Source organism: Sinocyclocheilus grahami, unplaced genomic scaffold (assembly GCF_001515645.1).
Source record: "Sinocyclocheilus grahami isolate Dianchi unplaced genomic scaffold, SAMN03320097.WGS_v1.1 scaffold34.1, whole genome shotgun sequence".
NCBI classification, from domain to species: domain Eukaryota; kingdom Metazoa; phylum Chordata; class Actinopteri; order Cypriniformes; family Cyprinidae; genus Sinocyclocheilus; species Sinocyclocheilus grahami.
Genome location: NW_015505213.1, coordinates 2,631,147 through 2,654,924, shown reverse-complemented (window position 1 = coordinate 2,654,924; position 23,778 = coordinate 2,631,147). Strand labels below are relative to the sequence as shown.

The window sequence follows — 23,778 nt, the reverse complement described above, 5'->3', positions numbered from 1 at the left end:
ACTTTTTTTTTTTTTTTTTTTGCTGAGGCTTTTCTTCATGTCTAAAGAGTTTTTTTTTTTTGATTAACAGCATGTTTTTCAGTTTGTCATCAAGTATGGAGTCTGTAGAAAAGCTTATAGAAGCACAAAGACGCATCCTTTAACGAATTGTCAAAAGTTTCTTTATACACAGTTATTACATGTATAAACACAAAACATGAGATGAAGTGTCAATAAAGATTAAATATAAAATATAAATAAAATCTGGAGTGTCACAAAGGCACTTGAATGTACATGTCACACATGTAGCTTTTTGCATTGTCTTACAAGACGAGATGCAGTGTCTTTTCATGTCCACTTTTAAGATTAAAATATATTTCTAAAAATCTACAGTAACAGTTACGGAGAACAAAATGCTTGTAAAACACTTTTCTTACACTGAAGTGCAAAACTGCTAAATAAAAATTTGCCTTCAGAATGGTGGTGAACAATATTTTCTTGCTGTTAAAACTATTTGATTGGTCAGCAGTAAAGAAGTCGTGTAAGATTACTAATTGTGTACTGGTTACATGTTCTTTCATCCAGCCATTATTGTCCCTTTTATTTGTTTACTTTGGCTGAAATGAACAAATACCACAACCTACTTGGGCAAATGTACTGTTTTTCTCCCTAAACCCTCTCGTAAAAGCTTTAATTAGTGTCTGAAAGGGAGCCTGGAATTTTCAGGGAATTTTAGGTCAAGTATATGTGGCAATATGTTTGTAAACACATTGTCCTCTTGTGTGATTCTTCACATAACTGACGGTCTATGAAGAGAACTAAGAATCCACTAGAGCTTATAGAATTTTCTTCATTGAGTTATTTACCTGTGCAACAACATTAACCTGTTAGCTATTCACATTCATGTTCTTTCACCATGGATGCTATGGCACAGGCAGAACAGACACTTTCTTCCCTAATTGTTTTGTGTATTTAATTAGGTGCCATATTTACAGGTTTCCATCAACTACATCGTTCTGTAACCTTACAAATAGCTTTGGAGGCGGCACCGATCTTTATCTTCTGGCAGGAAGGCCTTTTTATCATTCTTCCTAAGAGCTGCATAGTGTTACTCTGCCCATGGAGATGGCGAGTAACCCTGAGTAAAAACTTACATCTTCAAATTTAACAGGCAAACCATTTTCATTTGTGGGGAAGTGTTTGATTCAAGTGTCTGGTGTTTTTCCCTTGTGAAGCACCAGCTGTGTTATTGGGTTGTCTGTATGTTCTGCACTGAGAAATGGAGAGTCTGCAGATAATTTGCTTTCATCACAAGGAGGCGCAAGAAGACAGTCGATGTGTAAAGTCTTACAAGAGCCCAGCTTCCCGGCACATGTAGTAAAACTGGCCTCTTTTTGCAATAAGGTTACTGGGCGAATCCATCTCGACGATATGTCCTTTATCCATAACAATCACCCTGAGAAAACAAAAATAAGGTAACGTTTAAACATGAATAAATTAATGTGTAATAGGCAAATCAAGTAACGAGGTTCCCAAACTAGCGACCCCTGTTGAAAAAACAGCATATGCTGGTTAGGTATGTTTTGACGCTGGGATGCTGATTTAAGCTGGTCCTTTGCTGGTTTATGCTGGTCCTTTAGCTGGTTTATGCTGGTCATGTGCTGGCAAAGGACAGCATAAACCAGCATCCCAGCGTCAAAACATACCTAACCAGCATATGCTGTTTTTTTTCAACAGGGACGTCTGCTAAATAGCGCTAAATTTACCTGTTTGGTCACGTTAGTATTAACAAAACATTACATGATAGATAATATGGTCATTTGGGCAATTTTAATAAACATTTGGGCTGTCCGATAAGAGTTTAATTTCATAAATTACGCAAGCTGACTGTAGAGTTCATTAGAATCGAGTCGCACAAATGAATGAAAGACTTTTACGACTTGTAAGCAGCTAAATCACAAAACTCATCTCCTAATAATGCGGTGACGTTAATGAAAGTTCAGCCAAATTTGTCAATAGTGTAGCAATGTATGAAGCACTGTTGAGAGATAATTGCGTGACCAACTTAATCCTCTGCGAAATCTGCAGGTTTTAATAATTTGTCCTCATGTGAAATTCCCAATTGCACAGATTCCTATTGAGAAGACTGGAATTCACACAATGGTACAACGGTAAATGTGGTTGTTTTGGACCCCTCATACAAACAGAACGATGTTTGTGAATGCCACAGAGAACAATTTGGGAACCACTTTTCAATGGCTTTGTGAAATGACATACTTTGTGTAATCCATAATGGTATTGAGGCGGTGCGCGATGGTAAGAACAGCACAGTCCTCAAACTGGCTGCGGATGGTAGACTGGATCAGGGTGTCTGTCTCCAGGTCCAATGCAGCTGTGGCCTCATCCAGCACCAAAATTTTTGTCTTTCGGAGAAGAGCTCTTGCTAGACAAACCAGCTGCCTCTGACCAAGACTGCAGGAAGAGAACCATTCACCATTGTTAATCCAAAGTCTCTACTGATTAAAATGTCATGGCTGCAATTTGCAGGCCACTGGTGAACATGAAATAAATAGACTTTAAACCACTTTTTAGTTATTTAAAATCATGAAAGAATAGAACTCTTGGATGCACTTACCTGAGATTTTCTCCTCCTTCTGAACACTCGTGATTGAGTTTATCTGGCAGTTCAGACACAAAATTTTTAAGGTGAGCCAGTTCCAAGGCATTCCACACTTCCTCGTCAGTATAGGCATCGAAGGGGTCAAGGTTCATACGGAGAGATCCTGAAAACAGCACTGGGTCCTGGAAAGATATTAAAATTGTAAAACAGATTCGTGAGGAGTTCATAATAATTTGAAAAAGCCGTGACGTGAAGAAGAAATTATAGAGTAATTTTGGTTCCAAGTGGAGTATCTCAGTTGTACACACTTGTGGAATGATGGTGATGCGGGATCTTAGATCGTGAAGCCCGATCTCTGCAATGTTGATTCCATCAATGTAGATCTGTCCTTTTGCTGCTTCCAAGATCCGGAAAATTCCTAGAGCCAAAGATGATTTTCCTGCACCGGTTCTTCCCACAATACCAATCTGAAAGAATAAGGAATCAGAGAGTAAGCCTGCGGGAACGTTTTCAACATAGCTTGACTTCCAGACAAAGAAATTATGGGACTATTATGCAGGAACTTTGCATTACCACAATCCCACCAAATGTTTGTCAAGCATAATTACAGCAATGTACTTTGAACTTTCACCTTATATCCTTGTTAGAAGAATAAAATGGTTGTATTACTTTATCTTTGCGAGTAATTGATGACATTTTGGGGTGAACTACTCACTTAAGGTCTACAAGACTCTAACCTTGTTCAAGAGAAATGAGGCGAGGTATATATCATCCATAAAAATAGACAGCAATAATATTTTAGAGTAAATGCTGATGTAGAATACTTCAAAGTCTTCACTTGTACCTTCTCCCGCTCTTTGATGTGAACAGAGATGCCCTTCAGGGCCAACTCCAGGCCTTTACGGTACTGAAGGCCATAATCATGAAATTCTATGGTCCCTTTTTGAGGCCAAGATGGCGGTAAAGAACTTCCCTCTATGCTCCAAGCTGCCTGTAAATAATGATATAGACAGTAAAAATTAGGGTTGCAGAGGGGTGGAAAATTTCCGGTAAATTTCCGGAAAGTTTCCAAAAATCCCTGGAATATTCCCAAAAATCCTGGAAAGTTTCCAAAATTTCTGGCATGTTTCCGAAATTTACTGGAAATTTTCCACCTTTTTGCAACCCTAGTAAAAATGCTTGCTATTACTGACCAACAAAGAAAAAATTTATTTACAACTGGAAATAAAGGTTGATAAAATTAACTATTAAAAAAATTAATAGATTGAATTTTGAATTATGCTATACAGCCACACTCACTTCTTTTGGAGTGTCTGCATACTCTTTCACTCTCTCAACTGATACAATGTTGTTCTCTACATCCGTCCATGACCTTACAATCCAGCTCAGGAAACCCGTCACCTAAAAAAAACAGCAAACAAAAATGTAAACTAGATTAATAAAAAAAACAGTCAATAAGGATGGGATGTGATTTGTCTGATCTAACACAGACAAATAAATAATGTTTGCATTTTCTTCTCTGAATGTTAATTTGAAAAAGGCTGACCACAAATGAAAGCAACACCACAGGAGATATTGTGCAAGAGTTAAAAGCTTTTTTGGTTTGAGGATGAACATGGCAAGAGCGAGATTGCCACATGAAATATATCTGGTAGCTCTTGTAATATTTATATTAGTAATGTCAGATCCTACATAGAGGCATTTGAAATGATTCACACCTGAAGTGAATGAGACACGGCCAGACCGACCATCCCAGGGCTCAGGGTTCCTTTTGACATCACAGAGAGAATAGAAGCAGCAAGGACAATGCCATTACCCAGAAACTCCAAATTCACACCCAGCCACCTGCACAATAAGACATCCCAGAAGTTAATATCAATATCAAGCAATCGATATCTATGTTACAGGATGCCCAAAACATTGACACTTTGCATCGACAAGCAGTGTTTTTTAAATGGCTGTTCCAGTCCATTGCACCCACCTAGTTGTTTTTGAATACAAGAACACTTATAGTTTGTGATATTTTTTCTGAAAGTAGATGTTATTGCGATTGTAAAACTGAATTTTGAGCAGTGTCTCACCTTGTGGCTACAAAACGGGGAAAGTAAGCCGTTTGGTTGTGATCCACCTTGTGATTGACACCCATGATGAAGCGTGACTGCTCATTGAATGCCCGGATGACACTGGCACCCTGCACTGTCTCGTTTAAATGCGTGTAGATGGGAGAGCGACTCACTGACTCCAACCGACGCAGCTGGCAGGATGTGGCCACGTAGAAACTCTTTGAGGTTGAAAAGAGTGAGAGAGAGAGATTATAGTCAAAACCGTAATGATTTCAATCATTGCTTCTGAATTCCGGTATTGTTGGCTCAGCAGAGGGGTTCTAGAGAGTTCTAGCAAATTAGCCTTCTTTCCTTAACCCCATAAATGCAGATTCAGGCATACCTGTATGAAACCATAGAGGAATGCCATAGGAAGGATGATAACGGCTGCGAAAGGAGTTGCCATCAGCACGATGATACAGACTTCCATCAGTTTGAAGAAGTAACCTAGCATCATTTTCAGCCCATCAGGGATCATATTGTCTATGGCATCTATCTCTTTAGCAAAACGATTGAGGAGGTTGCCACTGGGAGTGGACTCGAAGAACGACATAGGGGAGTGAAGCACGTTGTTTAGAAGTTCTAAGTGAAGATGGTGGGAGGCGATAATGCACCCTAACGAGATGGCCACCGTGGTACCAAATATGGCAATTCCTAAAACAAAAGAAATTCAAATCAGTTTAGTTTACTTGAATCATAACTTGAGCTGTTGAGGTAAAACACTTAAGACTCTGCTGACCTTGAGCGAAGCCGAGAGCTCCATAGACTCCCAGTTTCAGATCCGTGTTTAATTGAGTGCCGTTGATGACAGGCTGATCAGCCCACAAGCTTAACCAGTAATTATAAGACAGAGATGCTGCTTGTTGGAAGGCATACAGGAATACAATGGAAACTATCAAAGGCAACCCAATAGTGTGGAAGTATTCAATGTACATCTCAAGTTTTACCTATTGGGACAGAGGGAAAAATGAGATCATAAGCCAAACGTATGTGGGTAATAGAAAGAAAATGTTGTCAAGTTTTAGGATAAATGTTCTTACTCTGCCAATCCGTGCTTTATCAACCTTAGTCAGTTTGCCCAGGTCTTCTTGGATGTGGTTCTCATCAGAATCGGGCAGTGGCTCAAATGTAATACTGTTGGTGTCACCACTAAAAGACAGTTGGAATCAATCTTTATGCTTCTCGTTTAGTGAATAACTTAACCATTGCTAAGTGCTGCAGAGTCTAAATATCCGGAAATGAACTAGCATTTTTGCACTTTTGTGTTCAATCATCCATAATATTCGATATTTATTTAGATGCCTGAAATGAGGTCTGTGGTTAAAATGGTTCAAGATATTTTCAGGTTTAGAAAACAAAAGTTAAGTGGCGTCCCGTACTCGGAATATGTGCTCTGCATTTAACCCATCCAAGTGCACACACACACAGTAGTGAACACACACCCGGAGCAGTGGGAAGCCAATGCTGCGGCGCCCGGGGAGCAGTTGGGGGTTCAGTGCCTTGCTCAAGGGTCTCACCTTAGTCGTGGTATTGAAGGTGGAGAGAGCGCTGGTTATTCACTCTTCCCGCCTACAATCCCTGCCAGACCTGAGACTCAAACCCGTGAGCTTCGGGTTACAAGTCTGACACTCTAACCATTAGCCACAATGTGATTTTAAATTACACTTTCAATGCAACACTCATTGGAATTATACTGATATTAGCCACCCAGCTATATCAGTGCCATTTCCTGTTTAAAGTCATATTCAGTAGCACTGAATAAGCAAATGTAAAATCTCATACCTGATAAGCTGCTCTTGGGACAGATCCCTGGAAAATGGCATGTATTCAGTAACACTCAATCTTACAGACAGTCTTCTGGAGCCTGAAAATTTATTGATTCAACATAAAATTATCAATAATACTGAATAATAATATGTTTTTTCACATTAAAATAACATTTGGATCTGACATATCCCTTCTGAGAAGATCAACTTGAACCGCTATGAAGTTTTATACTAGTCCTGGTTGGTTTATGCTGAATGGAGACTGGTGGAGCTTATAGTGTAACACTCGTTTAAGCAGGGCAACACCAGAAAAGCATGCTGTGCACCAGACAACATTGCTAGTGACACTTGATTCCCTGGTGGGGACACCAGCATCCACAATAATTGCATATATCTTTTCAGCTAATATAAATGCCTGAACACACACACCACAGTAATATTACCTCTCTGGGAAGCCTCCGAAAAGCAATCTTTTCTTTCAGAGCTCGCAAAGGTGTGGATGAAATCAGCAAAAGCACCATTCCGGTTCAGAAGTTCTTGATAGGAACCTCGCTCACTGATCTCCCCATCCACTAGAACCAGAATCAAATCCGCCTGAGGAAGGAAGCTCATTCCATGGGTCACCAAAACCCGTGTCTTTGAAAAAAAGAAGAAATGTTGAATGTTAGATGTTGGAAATGCTGAGGAGATAGAAAATTACCCCCCATTCCATCTGTAGGGTAAACACTACAGTGATAGTCACCTTGTCTCTCAGTATGCCTCTGGGTCCAATGACTTTGTTGAAGATGTGCTGACCAACATGTGCATCCACCGCAGACAGGGGGTCATCAAGCAGGTATACGTCAGCTTTCCTGTAAACAGCACGTGCCAGGCTCACCCTCTGTTTCTGTCCTCCAGACAAATTTAAACCCTGGCAAAAGACGATGCAAAACTATATTTATTTAGGTGTATATCAAGATTTATATATAGATCCATGCTCAGTTGTGATTGGTCTCATGGATGCTTATTTATCCTATTGAATCTGAATCATGGAAGTTTAGCTCATACAAGCTCAGTCCTCTACTTTGGGTGAAGTACGATGGTCTCACCTTCTCTCCGATCTCAGTGGTGTCTCCTGCAGGCAGATTGTCCAGATCTGGCAGCAGGGCACAGGCTTCCAGCACCCGCTGATACCAGCTTTCCTTTTTTTCCCGTCCAAACAGAATGTTGTCCTGCAGACTGGCATTTTGGATCCAAGCTTGCTGGGGAACGTAGGCACTTGAGCCCTGTATTGACAGGAGCAAGAAATGCTAAGAACACAATCAACTGTAAGGTGGTGAGAACTATTTTACTCTTTGAAATTTGATTAGTGGCCTTGAAATAGTGCAGAATATGAAATAATCTTGACTTTTTTTGAATTGCTAAAACGTTTTGTTTATTTCCAAATTTAAATGGGATTTTCAATGTGGTTTCAAACTATTGTACCTCATGAATTTTATAATTCTAGATTACATATGAATTTATATAACATGTGAGTCTACTCTGAAAGACAGGGCACTCATTATGGTCACTTTCTGTATAATCATAACATGCCATTCAAAATCATATTTCATATATACAATGAGCATTATGGTTGATTAATCTAAGTACCTTGACTGAGACTGCCCCGCTTCTTTTTTCAGTCTCCCCAAGCATGGCAGAAAGCAGCGAGGATTTCCCACTGCCAACATGGCCGACAACAGCAACCAGTGAACCACAGGGAACTCTAACGCTGATCCTGCTCCAACACACAGAGTAAGTGAGGGGGATGTTGCTTAAACTTGGACACTTATTGCCTGATTGTGTATTCAGGAGTCTTGTGGAAACTCTCTGGATAATGATACCTTTTTAGACATGGGGGGCCATCCTTAGACCAGCTGAAGGTTCCATTCTCAAAAACTACACCATCCACATCTGACAAGCAAAGAGGAACAATCAAAGAGCAAAAGTAAATCATGTAATATCATGCCTTAATCACTTACCATAACATGCAATTTATGAAGGCAGACTATCAACACAAACACAAATTGTTCTTGAGAAAAGTGCCATTGAAATTACAGAGATCGCTTCTGGGAAACTAGATTTCTTCTGGAGCTTGTGAAATTATAGACTCACTTTAATTACATAGTCTAATTAGCTTTATCTTCACAATAACAGTTTTCACAAGCTTTCTTGAACAGTTTTGATGAATGCCGCCCACCACTGTCCTCCAATCAAATTTCTTTGTATAATAACTGCTAATCTGTATGTTTGAGCGTTGTTCATGGTGGTACTTTAATCATTTTTTTTATACCAACATGTCTTTTTATGTTTCAAAAAATAACTTTGAATACAGGAAGACATGTTGCATTGTAAAAAATAAATAAATAATAAAATACTACAAAATATTTTAAAGTTATATGTTGACTAACAAGTACATATAAATGTAACTTTGATAGCAGAGTAAATTAAAATATTTAATTTAATACTGTAATACTGTAGCTGTGTTTATTTTGTAACAAGGCTAATAATTTTTAAATGAACTGTTGTTTTTGTGCAAGGTCTGTGATGATCTACAAGTAAAATTAAATAAATAAATACACAAATAAAATAAAATAATATATTATGTAGTAGGCTACACTGTATTCACTTGCAGGCGATCCAGTGTGTTTTCAGAGATCTCTAATTGTTTTTGCCAGTGTGAGGAAGTGAGACATCACTACCATCTAACTGTGAAATTTAGAAGCTGTTTTCAAACTGTTGTTAATCTCGCTCTCACTCATATTTTTACTGACAGACGGAAGTGAGGGGATGAAGGAAAGTCTCACAGGGTACAGACAACATTCAGTCTGTTTTTAGCCTTACTCATCTATTGCACAATAATGCTTGTCAACAAGTGATCTCTCACCAGATTTAAAGGATTCCCTTGTCACATTGTCTGGTTTGAGTTCATCTTGACAAAGAAATTTCCCCAGACGCTTTAAAGAGACAAGAGCCTGCAACACAAGAATAATTTGTACATTTAAATTAAGATCACTAAAAAATAATTAAATACAGACACCATCAGTAAATAATCAGGGCAGAATATAATGGTGTTCAAGTTCATGTAATTCTCACCTGCATGGTTGTGCTCATGGCGAAAGGAAGTTGGCTTAGGGGAGTTTTCAGTATGTTGATGAGAGCCATTGATACAAAGATTTTCTGAGCATCCAGAACATTCTTATCATCAATGAGCACATAGACACCAAACATGGCAAAAGCAATCTGGCAAAGAATGGAAATCACAGTAAAAAAAAAAAACAATATGACATCCTGACCTATAGTGGTAATACATGTTTACAATCATTAGTTTAATATAATGTAAATTTAGGTTTAGTTCTTTCCCAAAAGTGTGTCCTGAAGCATTACTTAAGAATCTCACCAGGAAAGATGAGGAGTTGAAAGAGGCAATAGACACAGAGTATAAGATCTGTGATTTCTTCAGAGTTTTAAGCTCCTTCTCTCTGTATCCCAGGACCTGCTCCAGAAAAGCCTTTTCCCAGGCGTAGAACTTCAAAATCTTGATACCATTCAGAATCTCATTCATTAACTTGACCCGTCCATCCATGTACTTCATTTGTATCTCCTGTGGAATGACCAGAAAACAGGAAAGTTATTAAACATCACAAGTTTAGTCACAAAACCACTAAATAAATATTTGAAATATGTACATTTCAATGTATTTAAATATTTGACAGAAAGCTGCATAGTTGGTTACCAGCATATATTTTGTTTTGGGATACTGATTTTCTGATGTTCCTACAAGGCTTCTTGACTAACTGAACCAGAAAAAAACTTTCTTCTTCTTCAACCACAATTACCATTAACCATCTTAACCATGCTATGATTTGTTGATGAACAGGATGGTCCACCAATTAGACCAGCATCACAACAATATGAGCAGGTCTTTTCAGCAGGATGACCTCACACCAGAATGACTGATACTGAAAAAGGCAATAAATTCCTAACTGCATGTTAAGATATTCTAGAACACAATAGCTAGGAGCTGAGAGATTGACTCAAAGTGGCATGCCAAATGTCTGTTGTTTTCTAAAAAGAAAATTGAAGTTTTATTGCCATTTGCAAGCATCGTGGTTACTTTGCTTGGGAGGAAGCATGGGGAACTTCAAAGGAACAAGAGAAGCTTGAATCCAATCCGCACACCCACGCTCTGCTCACTTCACTATCTAAACCAGCTGTGGACCCTTCACGCAGAATTTCTTTAGCACTCATTCACAGCGCTCCGCTACGGTCTCATGGCTCAGAAAGAATTTTAGTGGGTGAGATAAACAAGGAACTCATTTTCATCTCCTTTAACGAGAATCTCGTTCAGTTATTATTCAAATATTAAAAATAAATGTACTTGCCTCCAAGGACTAAAGTACTTGGCACTGCCGTAGCTTGCAATACAACATATTTAGAAAAAACCTTTGATGTATGGAACTTGCAGTATGTTGTATTGTAGAATAACCTATTATATCATGACCTCAAAAAGCAGATGAGTGGTAACACATGAATCATGGATGAGTTACAACATTACAGAACCTGGAGTTTGCTTCTCTTCCTTGCAATGAATCCGTTCAGAGGGAAAATGAAGATCACAATGGCAATGCCTGCTAGAGCAGATGGTCCTAAATGCTGAAATAAGTCAAACAAGACATGTCTCATTTATTTCTCTTGGAAAGCTAAAACAGCTATTCAGCCAGTATCCCCAAAAGAAATTCAGGTTTTACTCATTTTACTAGAATGGAGATAGTTTACTGGAGTGGAATAAAAAAAAAGCAAATATACGTGCCCTCACCTGCCAAAGAAAGAAGAGACATAGTGTGATCTCAATGGGTGCTAACCACACTGCATTGAAATACACCACAAAGTCCATCAGCTTCTGAGTATCAGCAGAGACCAGATTGACAATCTCCCCAACTGTGCATGTTCTGCGTGCTGCGCTGTTCACGACAAGAGACTGAGGAAAAACAAGATGGAGAACATAAAGAAGAGAAAAGGACTGATTAAAAAAATTGCACTGATTCCCTTTCATAAGGGCATTTGAATTAACTTAAACTGGTCAAGACCTACAAGAAGCTGAATTGTAATGATAAGAATTTAGTTGAATTAACAAATTCAACAAACATTGTATTACCAGTACTTTCACTAGTTCATAACATGGGCGAAAACTTGTTAAACTTTACTTTCGGCCCATTTTGAAGAAAATTAGAGAATTCTAGGAAATTACATGGTCCATAAAATGTTGTTTTTTTATTTTATGCCCCTGAAACCATTTCTGTACATACTTCCCTCCCTCAGAAATCACAGAATCATATGCTCTAAAAAGATTTTTGTGCAGGTGAGATGGCCCACCTTTCTGTAGACCAGACCCATGACAGCTGTTTTAACCCTCATGCCCACAGTAAAGCAGGTGTATGTGTACTGGTGGTTGAAGATGGATTGCAGGCAGGACAGTAGGAACATAAGAGAGGCATAGAAATAGCCCTTCCACAGCGGAGCGTCCTCATCCTTCATAAAGCCTAACAACAGACTTTTAAAAAAGAGAGAGAAGGGTTTGAATGCAGACACTATATAGTACGAAGAAATTTGCTGATTTCTGATGTAACTAAGCATTTGGCTAGATTCCTCTGTAACAGACCACATCCAACCATTGTGGTTAGGCTCAAGGTTAACAGTAGTGCTTAAACCCACAGCTTTCTTTGAAAATGAAGAATGGTGGATTTGTTGGGCCTAACAAGAGGTAGCATGTTCAACTGGAAAAAAAATGTTCTGAATGCTAACCAAATGCTACAAAATCCACGTTGGTTACTCTGAGGGCAGAAGACCTTGAATGTTTCCACAGTTGCCACCAAAGTCCACCTTTTTTTGACAGTGGATCCCAGTACAATACATGTACTTGCTACAGTTTGGATCTCCCTGTTCACTGGGAGCTGACTGAACCTCCCATTTAGCTGGCTGCTTGCCTATATAACCACAACCCCGACAGTGTTCCTCTACCCTCCCTGAAGCTAACACGTCTACGGCGGACAGAATGCTGTGGTCATCTCTCGCTCTCTCAAGCTTTCAGACTTCAAGCCATAATTGCTTCTCTGTGGGCATAAACAGCATGATCTCTGTCTGGCTGGCATGGCTTCTCTGACTCAAGCACCTGCTGCACACTGCCACTTCCTGTTTTCATCCCAAGATATTGTGAACTGTAAGATGTCTCTTCTAAAAATATTTTGATAACCTAGCAAGCTGTCTTTAAAAGCACAGAGGGGCCATCTGTGTTTATTTGAAGGCAGAACTTCTCATAAACACAACCCAAAGCCTAACTTATCCTAGATATACCAAAAGCCCAAAGTTTATGAACTTAAACTAAGGACTGGGCCAAGATGACTCATTAAATCTGCTTTGACTTTCTCACCTTAGAACCTGTGGAACTGAAAACATGAAGGCGTCGTGGACCATGAGGCACAGCGTCCCCGTTAGGAAGTAGGGTCCAAAGCTACGTGCGAGTGTCCGTAAGAGACAGAATCCCGAACTCTGCTCCTTCTGAATCTTCCTGAGAAACTGGGCCTGCTCAGGTAGTCGAGATCCCAAGGCAATACTGGTGCTTAGGTGGTTCTCCTGCCTGTAGATGGAGAAGAGGCAAACGGACATGTGCATAAGGAATTGGTGCTAAAGCCTAAATGCAGTTGTGAAGCTTTTTAATACCTCTTTGTAAGTTGTAATTGAAAACAGAATAACATTAAAACATCCTGTGCCACAACGCAAGTTTCCAGAAATTGTAAACTGCATGGGACCTCTGACATGTGAGGCCTTAAAAGAGGATTTCAGAGGACTTGAAAACCCTGTATGTTTAAAACAGAAAAGTGTTAACAAGCCAACCAATTGACACAATCCTCCTGTCTCGACCGTGTACGCAGCAGGGCTCCTTTTGACTCATTTTAGGTCGGTCTCTTTTGTGGGCATCTTTCAGATGGAAATGTGATTGCATTGATCAAAGCAGCATGAAGATCCACAGCAACATCGACAAACTATATAAATGTACATGTGCTTCAGAATGTCACGTGTAGGAAAAACTTGTCTGTTATTTCAATGAAACTTACTGCTGTAACTTGGTGCGCTCCGCTGTCCATTCTTCTTCCAGGTCAGATATTATTTTCTCAGATGTATCCTCTTCCCTCAGACTCCACAGATCTTCTGCTTGCAGAGGAGAACGGTATCCCTTGAAAAGCAACCTGGAAGCACACGCAACACAAACTGCATTACCTTCACTGGATCAACAAGTATTTCAAAGAGTTAGAATTGGAAATGGTATTCAAAATAATTTAATTCCCTACCCGCTGAACCACCAGAAGAGGATCTTGGACAAGAATGATGCATCTTGAACAGGACATGCATTCTGAGAAAAGAACAAGAACAAGTTGGCTACAAATACACTATATGGCCAAAATGTACAGAATGTGGATAAGTGTTTAAATAAATAAAATACCTATGTTCTTCCAAACTCTGAAACAATAGACCAACTAGAAATACCATTGGGTCCCATCTTCCCATAGTTATTTGGCTATAATTTTTTGACTTTGTCCACTTTACTTATTGCCATGGTACCATTAACATTAAAATGTATTGTCCAATACTGATGCCTAGCAGTGTCTTCACTGGAATAACCAAACCAAACATGTTAATTAAAATATGATAGAGGTACAATTTTATCATCAACTACAACAAGGATTGTTAAAAACAGCTCTAACATTATACACATAAATAACCAGGTGTGTAACTGTCAACAGTCAGTTTTAGAAAGAAGAGTTTCACAGTTTTGCTTTCTTGGAAGGAGAAAGGATTGGTTAAAAATTATATTTGGCAACAGTGAACTCAGAGTAAACAGAGAAACAGTGTGAAACTGTCTGTGAGTAAGAGTGGTAGACCTCTATCTGTGTGTGTGCATGCCTTATGTGCCACTCTAACACACTTCCACCCACTGCTGACCTCAGTGCTGCCCTCTTGCCCATACAGCCATCCACCCAAACACTCACTCTCTCTCCCGCCTCCTCACCGGAGGTCTCACTCTTCAGGATGCTGTGAATAACCCTACACAGGAAGTGACTGAGCCAGGAGGGGATCAAGGGGTGTGGCACCGACGTCTGTGGCTAGAACCTCATCACAAACACACTAATTCCTCTCTGAGCTTGTTTCCTTGTTTTTCTCTGGAGGAGAACAGTCAGATGGACCACTATCTCACGAGATGTCTGGAGATTACGTTGTGTGCTGCTCTGCTCTGTGTAATTTACATACATAACAACCAAACAGTGGGCAGAATGAGTCAAGAATTTAGTTTAAAAAAAGGATATATCATTATCCATGAAGGAGGACCACAGAGTGTCCATGTTGATGAGTCAAGCTGACTGCCGAAAAACATCTTTTTTATCCAATAGCTAATATCTAAGTGCTGCATACTTGTGGGAGACAGTAGTTGAGTATCCTACCACCATTACCATAATTCACTTCAAAATGGCGGGGTTGGGTTCTATATTACACAAGGACACTAGTAAACAACAGAAATTCACCACAGGATTGTTTGTGATGGATTGTTTTAGCTGATGAAGAGTTTGCTCCGTTCGCACCTTGAGGACGGCTTTGCCTGAGGGTGCCTGGTCTGCAAAACAGCTGAGGAAGAGTTGCGCCAACTGCAGGGCAAAGTACGAGAAAAAGGCCAAATACCGCACAATATCCGGAGAGAGACCCTGAAAAGCAGAGACACCAAAATCAGCAAATCACATACAGATTACAGAAAAAGAGAGCGCAGGCAGACTTTCCATTTTAAACGAGTACCACAACCAGGGATTTCCCATAATGTACTGTGATGTTATTCCAGTTCTGATCCGCAGACTTCCCAACATGCTGTTTACAAGCTGAACATTCTGTTCTTATGGAACTCTCTGGAACACACCTTGTTGTGTATCCGACCAAGAATACATCTCCTAATGAACCTTGAAGGGCTTGTTTACTGAAATCAAAATGTCAAGCGAGAACTCCCTCACTACTGCTTACATTTCAGTGATATCATGTCCCAAACTAAGGATTAATGTAAAAAAATATGATCTGTTGTTTATTCTGAACTCATGCAGTCAATCATGCAGAAATCATGCAGTGCTACAGTGCAGAGTCCCTTCTTACTTTGCCTTATGTCAGAAGACATGGGTGTGCACGAGCATTAACAACATAGTAAATCTTATTTTGAACAGTTAAGGCAAATCATGGTGAAAACCAAACTCTTTAATGGCCTGCTTTATATAAATTAATTACGTATGAAAAGAGTCATAAAAGGTCTCAAGTCACGCTACAATCTGGAAACTCATAGATTGCTGCCGTTCAAGCCTCCGGCCACTATTTGCTGGTGAGGAGCCAAAAGTAGCTATATTTACAAAAGCTTCACATCTGCTGTTCATATGCTACTCATGCATTTCTACACATATGGTAGATGCTATGTTTGTCTTTCTGGTGTCCTGAATATAGCGTCCTGGCTTCACTATTGGAGCGCAAACCATGTTGAGACAAATCTGTAGTAAACATCCGTTTGGCCGTGGAGACCCTTGCCAAGATAGAGGCTTTATTCTTAACCACACCACAAAATAAAAAACAAGGCCAGAGTGGTTTCGGTGGTCACAATGTAGGTCAGTCAAAATGTCTTCCCACTCTTATTCAAGCATTAAGTCAGCATGCCAGTGAGAAATATGCTTATCTGTCTTTATGTTTGACCCAGTTTTGCATGATATGGGTCAGAACTGCCTAGTCTAGTTTCTAAAACTGGTAAACCTGTTTTCTTGCTAACGGTGTTATTGTGCTGAAAAGGACTGTGTGGCATAGAAAATCACTTAGAAACATGTACTTTGGCCTGGCACATAAAAATGTTTTGAACTTTGAAATATTTCATGCATTTGGATTTTAATTATTTAGTTAAATAAAATAGTTAGCTTAACCCAAGTGAGTTGTTCACATAATTTACATAAAAAAATATTCATACTATACTTCCACATGCTGTAAGATCCAGTAGGGGTAAAAGGACACTTTCTGACATACGTTTCAAACTAACACCTACTTGGACTTAACCTGAACTCATGATATGAATGTGACAAACCATCAACACTGCTAAAAGTAGAAACTGCTGGAATGCTGAGCTGCTGTGTGTTTGTGAGAGTGTGCTGCGATGTATTTGCTTGTGCATGTGTGGATATGCATATTTGACTATGTGTGCATCTGTGTTTGTCTGTATGTTTGAGCATGAGGATGTTTTCATGTGTGCACCTGTGCTTCGTCAATATGTTAATACACCCATATGTGCAGGGTTAGTCCAGGGTTTTGTGAATGTACCGTGAAAAGATTTGGGGTCTGTGTCAGTTGTCATTTCTCTCACCTGATCCACAGCCAGCTGGACCTTTGCATGAAGCGGAATAAGGGAACAGACCACGCCCAACAACCAGAAGAAGAACAGGAAAACAGAGGAACGGCATCCTCGCACTCTCTCCCAATGAATCACGCACACTGCAAACACCTGCCAAACACACAGCTGTTAATAACATTGTTCTCATCTGCTAAAATCACAGCCTGTACAAAACAAGTGATAAATAACTTCAAAAAGGAGCCTAATTACAGAATGCCCTCTTCCTAATGAGTATCTACTGAATGATGCAAGTTTACTTTAAAGGTGAAGCATGTAATTTTTTCAATGCTAAAATACTTTCTCTTTTTCCTGGCTTAATCCATTTGTAGGCTCTGCCCCAAAAAGTGTAAACACTGTAGTTCTGTTTGAGTGACCACTGGTGTGAGTTGGGGGTGGGACTGTCTGTTTGGCCGACCAATGGAAAACTGGGAAAGTGTTCCGGGAAACTTCATTACTTCATCCTTTTTGAAATTACACATTTCACCTTTCACTCTAACTCATTGTGAAAGTCTTTAAATAGATGAATCAGGACTGAGCCCAAAGACGCCTCCTCAAAACCAAACCAAAGCCATATAACCTCAGATAAATGAGGTGAAACTTTTAAAAGGAACTCTTAATCACGTCCTAACGAAACACGCCTGCGGAGGTTTTTGCGCTACCTGGAAACAGAACACGTAAACCACATGTAACATCTGCATTGCTGATTTTGTGTTTAGACCTTACATCTTACGAGAATAAGCCATGACTTCTCCTCTGGACAGTGGGAAGAAGCCAAAGCTTGTAATTATACTGGAGAGTTAAGAGCGATAGAAGACAGACAGATCTGCTTCCTGCGGCTTAAATGACAGCATGCAGTGAAACCGGCAACAGCTTATGGTGGGTAAAAAAAAAGTAGCCAAGCATTACAGCAGACTTCAGCTCCACACAAGGACATAAACCAAAAACTCAAAAACTCAATTTGGGTTGCCAAATGTAAAAATGTATGATTTTCGGGGATGTGTAGTGGTTATAGTCCAATCTCCACATCCTTTTCACAGGTTCGAGAACAGGTAAATGTCAAATTAAAGTAAAAATAATGATCAAATGATGAAGAGTATTTTAAAGTGTCATGGTGGACTAATGGCATACAGTCCCAGGAAAGTATGCCAGACTGCAGTAGTCTGCGGCATTTCCCACAACCTAGTACTCACAACTAACCTGAAAGAAGGGAATTTGGGCAAATTTGGTGTTCTTTTAGTGAATCAGGTGCTACAACAATCCAGACAGAGTGTGCAAATAAATTGGAAACGGGGGCACAATTCATTCTTTGCAAATTCTCCATCTAGGTTCAGTAGAGTTGTGGCTGTTGCTTTCTAAACTGTTCATTACATAAGCCCAAATATTACACAAGAAACCCATATGTGGTAAAGAAGGTTGGGCAAGGCAACAAAGCAATATTTTCATAATTTAAAAGCAATATTTATGCACCTACTTAATAAAATCTTCAAAATAGTTATTGAGGTTTGATTCCAGCACTTTAGCTATGACAATGCATTATTTCACTCTGAGACCAATTAAGATCACAATCTGTTGTGAAGAAAGAGGGCTTTTAAGGACAAGATCGGACTGTTTAACTCTTTGAGTGTTTTTTTCTTTGGCCAGTGTTGACTTAGGTGTCTGAGGAGACCACAGATGGGTCATGAGTCTGGTCTGGTGCCTGACTCTGCAGGATGCAAATGGAACATGCGGACAGAAAGCGATGATGAGATTGTGTTCATTAGGCAGTGTGTAGGTGTGCCCCTGACCTAGTTCACCTCAGAGTGTCACACTCTATTACATGAAAACAGCTCCTGCTGTGTAAGGGTTTAGGAGCCATTTTGCAGACATAAGCAGGTGTGTTGAGAAATGAATTATGGGAAGGAAGGCTTGTAGGAGGGGAATGAATGAAGCTTAAATCTCTAATGTACACTCGTGTATGTGGTCCCATGCATACATCTTTAAGGCTTAATATGGGATGCTGGTTTTCCCATAGGCTTCATAACTATCACAATGTAAAGATCCACACACTGCTGCAGAATTCCCACAATTCTACTTGATGAAGATCCTCTGGATCTTCAGACCTCCTTAATTTGCTGAAATCTCTGACATTTTGTCTAAATTTGGATGTACGTACATTCTCTCCTTTTTTAACTAGCAAGACTTCTTTGGTCAACCAGCTCTAAAAGAAAAACAACATTAATCAACCGACTTCACTAGCTAAGATTTACATGACAATTCTGGTCAACCCGCTATACTAAAACAGTCACTTTAAAACCAAGTAGGTGACCAACTCGCTGAAAAATTTTTATGGGGGTAATCTTTCAAACTCGTGCGAAATTCTTGATTGTGTGGGTTCTTATTCATATCGAGATGAATGTATTTTGCCTGCAACAATTTGCTGAACATTCGTAAATGCAACCACACCTTAAGCTTGGGCAGCAATCTTTACCATGCTAAGATAAAAATCACAGATAAAACGTAGCAAGTTACGTAACAAAACCAAGAAAATTGTATTGTTCCTGACATTCATTTGATGAAAACAACAGATTGGGGCTCATTTTTCATTAATAAACGGTTCTACACAACTTTTTATGTTGGCTTCTGCCTGTACTGCTACATATTTCTATAGAACCTAGGGGTTACATTACCACGGTGAGACTGCGTATGACAGGACTGAGCAAGAAGACAAGGTGTTGCTGGATTTCCTGTCTTCGTTCCAACAGGATGTAGAAGAATTCCACAAAACCAAAGGATGCCAAGAAGAACCCCAGCAACTGTAAAAGAGCAAAGAGGAATACAATTCATATCAGGGTGAGAACTGAGTCACTCTCCCGGAAGCTCCGGTGGTCAGTGACTGTAGAGAAGAGGTGCGATTTACATTATGATAAGACTGGATAGGAATCTGTGTGACTCTGAACAAACGGAGGAACAACTGTATTTCAAACAAAAGATTTTTAGAGCGGAAGAGTGAAAACAGCTCACCAGAGTGCTAACCACACTCACACTGCAAACTGTGGTTACACACATCACTCTCTATTTTACTGTCTTCCTTGGTTACTAAAGCGTGAACTCGACCCCTCAGTCTACCCAGACCACCACGTTCACTTTGTTTTAACACTGGTTTGAGTTTTATAGCCCACAAAGCTGGTACGTTTGAGACCCGAACAGGCTTGTATAACATTAACAGGTCTTAGCGGTCTGTCTCACCAGCTTGGCACTACAGAGTGAAGAGAGGGGCAGCCGACCTCGGCCATGGCAGTACAGATGAAGGCAGTAGAACGGAGAGAGGACCCACAGGTAGATGCACGGAGCCCACACCAGGACTGTGTTCTGGAAGCAGTTGCTCAGTTCAGGGTTATGCGTGTACCATGTCTGGTTCCAGTCCTGGAGATGAAGGAGAGGGTGTGCTTAACTTTTCAACCAGTTATATTATAATTGACAGTCTTCATTCTTTCATTGGATCAACATTTTCTTGATCCCAATCCAGTCCACACAGAAACCAGATATGTCCTGAATGTTCCAAAACATCTCAAATAAGGTTATCATTTTGAACATTTTGAGCTTTTTTTTTACCATATTGGTCAATTTTTACTTCTTACTGTTTATTTTGGCCAAGCTCATCACTGACTTTCTCTTACCTCTTTCTGTTACTGGGTGAGAAACAATTGAGTTTCAATTAAGTTTTGAGATTGGACTAAATCGGTGTAATTGAAGGAAAAGATCTGCCAGAAATTCTGACAACTAAAGAAGCTTGTAAAATCAGTGTATTAAATTGCCATCTGCTAGTTTGTTTAAAATATTAAATGTTATGTAAAATAAATCACATTCCAAACTTTGACCCACAGTGCATCATCTTAACTTAATGTGACACATTTATGAAATATTCCAACTTTAACTGAAAAGTCATAAAATGCAAGAACAGCAAAAAACACATAAATTCTGGTTCTCAGGTTCTTGGAATAATATAATGTTTCTAAAGTACTTTCAATATAAATATAATTTATAAATATAATAAGCCCTAACAGGTATAAATGTAACATATACAATATAAATTAACTGTACAGATATATTCAGTATAGATATATCAGTCTATAGATATATCAGTCAATATATATATATATATATATATATATATATATATATATATATATATATATATATATATATATATATGAAAAAATCTTGAATAATATTCAAGATTTAAATTCACATAAGACGTTTGCTCACCCATAGAGGGTCAAGTCCACTTAGACTGCATAAGGTATCCATTCACTCGTCTGGTCCTGAAGCTGTACCTATCCCTGCTGTGTATCCTGGTGTTTTAGACTGTTCTGTCACTCTGTGCTGTGTCTGAGTCAATCTCTCCCTTCGTCCTGGGATCTCCTACACACTCTCTTTCACTTTTGTCACTGCTTCTTTCTGAGAGTGTCTGCTTTTTGACCACCAGTCTGACAGCTGCTTAGGTGGGTGGTTATATTCACTCTCTCCTCCCAGCAGTCTTCCTTAAACTCTCTGTCTCTCCCTCCTTCTCTATTTATCTTCCTCTTTCCCCGACTCCCACGTACTTTAGGTTCTTTATCAAAACAGTACTGTGGTTTTTGCAAAGTTCTCTGACACCACCCGAAAAAAATCCCTACCCTTAACATAGTCCTCTCCGCCTCCTATAAAACACTATCACTCTCATTTTCCCCCAAGTAGTCACCTCCATCTCGGTCCAAATGCAAAAAGTGCTGCTAGTAGCACTCCAGTGCTATTTGTTTCTTTATAGAAATGCTATATTTCACTTTTCCTGCGTGTACCTGAGAAACACTTAGTAAGATCACACAACCAAGCACCACACTCTCCACCTTATTTTTACTTGCAAAGGGAATTACGATACACTTACTGCACACACTCAGTCCAACCTGGAATTCAGTACCTTGCCTAATGGCAACATTTATTATCTGGGACTTGACTCTACAATCTAACAGTTAGGCTGCCATTTCATATCATAGACTTGGGGGGTATATATATATATATATATATATATATATATATTATTCATATATAAATAATTTATTTATTATTTATATATAAATAAATGAATAAAAGTGGAACTAATTAAACGCTAACTATTTATTTAACAAATTAACTATTTGTATTGTAAAATAAGCTTCACTTTCTAGGAGCTAGACAACTTGACAAGTTGAATGCCCTCATCTATGAAAACTGAACAAAACTACAGAAGTTTAGAGAAAGAAAGAAAATATGACCGAAACTATATTAAATTCAAGGTATATTGAGCAGATTTGTAAAATATATTTCTATTCACTATTGTACAGTAAACTATTTTGAAAGCTGTATTGGTCACCACTCATTGTCCAATGCAAAAGCTGGGTCCTGACATGATGATAGTTGATGCTATACTAAACCATTTTTTACTCAATTAAGGGTGTAGATTGGTCTCATTCACTAATTATCCTGTAAAATTTTAGAATGTGTGTGAGCACAGTAAAGTTCTCACGGAAAAAATTCCGCCATATTCACAACAGGTTAAATGTGTTCCTCGTTCTACTGAGCCTCACATAGGGCCTATGTCCATATGATATAAGGGCTTTCCATAAAACCTTACCTTAACTCTTCTCCCACGCAGCCTTGTCTTAGAGCATGCGCAGTCCCAGATCTATGAGTAAATGGTTTTCTCAAAACCATTTCAAACAATAGTTTTTAGGACTACGCGCGTTCGTGCGTCGCCAACTGTGGATAGGTGTATTCTGGCGTATAATAATTCATACTTTTATTTAGAGCCTTAGATATTCAATTTCTACTAATATCGTTTTAAAAATTGCATAACATTGTTAAAAAAAAGCTAATTACTTGTTGCTAAGGCCGCCATCATAATTATGGGATTTTTGCGTATGTGCTTTCACTTGTTCTAAATGTTATTGTAAGTTTTAATTGATGACTACTAATGATGAAGCATCAATTTTTCATGAAAACGTTTTTACACAGATATTATGTACAAATATATCCATACACAGTTAGTAAACGGTACTCACTGTTTTGAATCTGCGCAGAAAACTATCCTAATCAATTGGCCTTATGGGCTACAAACGTGTCATGTTATAAAATGTCTTGCTAAATTTGGTCTCAAGCAGAATTTGCAAGAACTGCAGGCCTGCACCTGTTTGGCATGTCAAATGGGTCAAGTGTGTTTAAAAGAGAAGCACTCAAGCATTCTACTGTAAATAGACCAAAAACGATGCGCTGAGACATAGGTTTAACACAGACATACTCACATAATGCAATACATACACATTTTCACACACAAAAACTCATTCACATAGGCACCCAGACATTCTCACACACAAGTTTGTATTACTAGGCTGGCACAAGTTAAACAGACGGTCAGACTGATATTATGTCTGTCTCTTTTGAAGCTCTCAGTAGTCTGTTATGAAGTAACATCAGTCCAACAGAAATCCTGGAAAAGGCCTGTACACTGGTGGAAAGTTTTAGGTCGACCTCAGTCAAGGAGCTTCTGCAGAGACATGGAAAAAAAACGATGGCTGGACAAGCCTTCCCACATGTGCTCCCTGCGGCCAGTCATGTGTGTGAGGAAAGCTGTATTGTGTTATTCTTCAAGGTGAGAGAACATAAATTCAGACTTTTCTTTAAAGATTATTCTTTTGCAGCACCATATAAGATCAAAAAACCTTAAAATAACAGATCTCATTTCTATTCTACTGACATACACTGATCTAGGATCCTCAAGTATCATTTCTAATGAGCAAAAGACCCTGTAAATCACTTAGAGTACCCAATAACAATGAGGCCTCTAAA

At 39.1% G+C, this 23,778-nt stretch overlaps 1 protein-coding gene across 1 annotated transcript; it reads right to left on the bottom strand.

Moving 5' to 3' along the window:
- Positions 1–49: 49 nt before the first annotated feature.
- Positions 50–21,442, bottom strand: abcc6a (ATP-binding cassette, sub-family C (CFTR/MRP), member 6a). The gene is made up of 31 exons (XM_016266937.1): positions 21,184–21,442; positions 20,164–20,340; positions 19,605–19,730; positions 16,912–17,049; positions 15,122–15,241; positions 13,835–13,896; positions 13,601–13,732; positions 12,916–13,122; positions 11,862–12,039; positions 11,305–11,466; positions 11,049–11,141; positions 9,886–10,089; positions 9,582–9,728; positions 9,373–9,460; positions 8,330–8,399; positions 8,097–8,223; positions 7,556–7,732; positions 7,210–7,377; positions 6,911–7,103; positions 6,484–6,565; positions 5,742–5,850; positions 5,441–5,648; positions 5,045–5,355; positions 4,681–4,880; positions 4,318–4,444; positions 3,899–4,000; positions 3,444–3,590; positions 2,908–3,066; positions 2,615–2,781; positions 2,257–2,451; positions 50–1,435 (listed from the first exon to the last, which is right to left on the bottom strand). Exons 1-31 carry the CDS (start codon positions 21,223–21,225, stop codon positions 1,327–1,329), a joined length of 4,527 nt encoding a protein of 1,508 aa, XP_016122423.1. The 5' UTR covers positions 21,226–21,442; the 3' UTR covers positions 50–1,326.
- Positions 21,443–23,778: the final 2,336 nt, after the last annotated feature.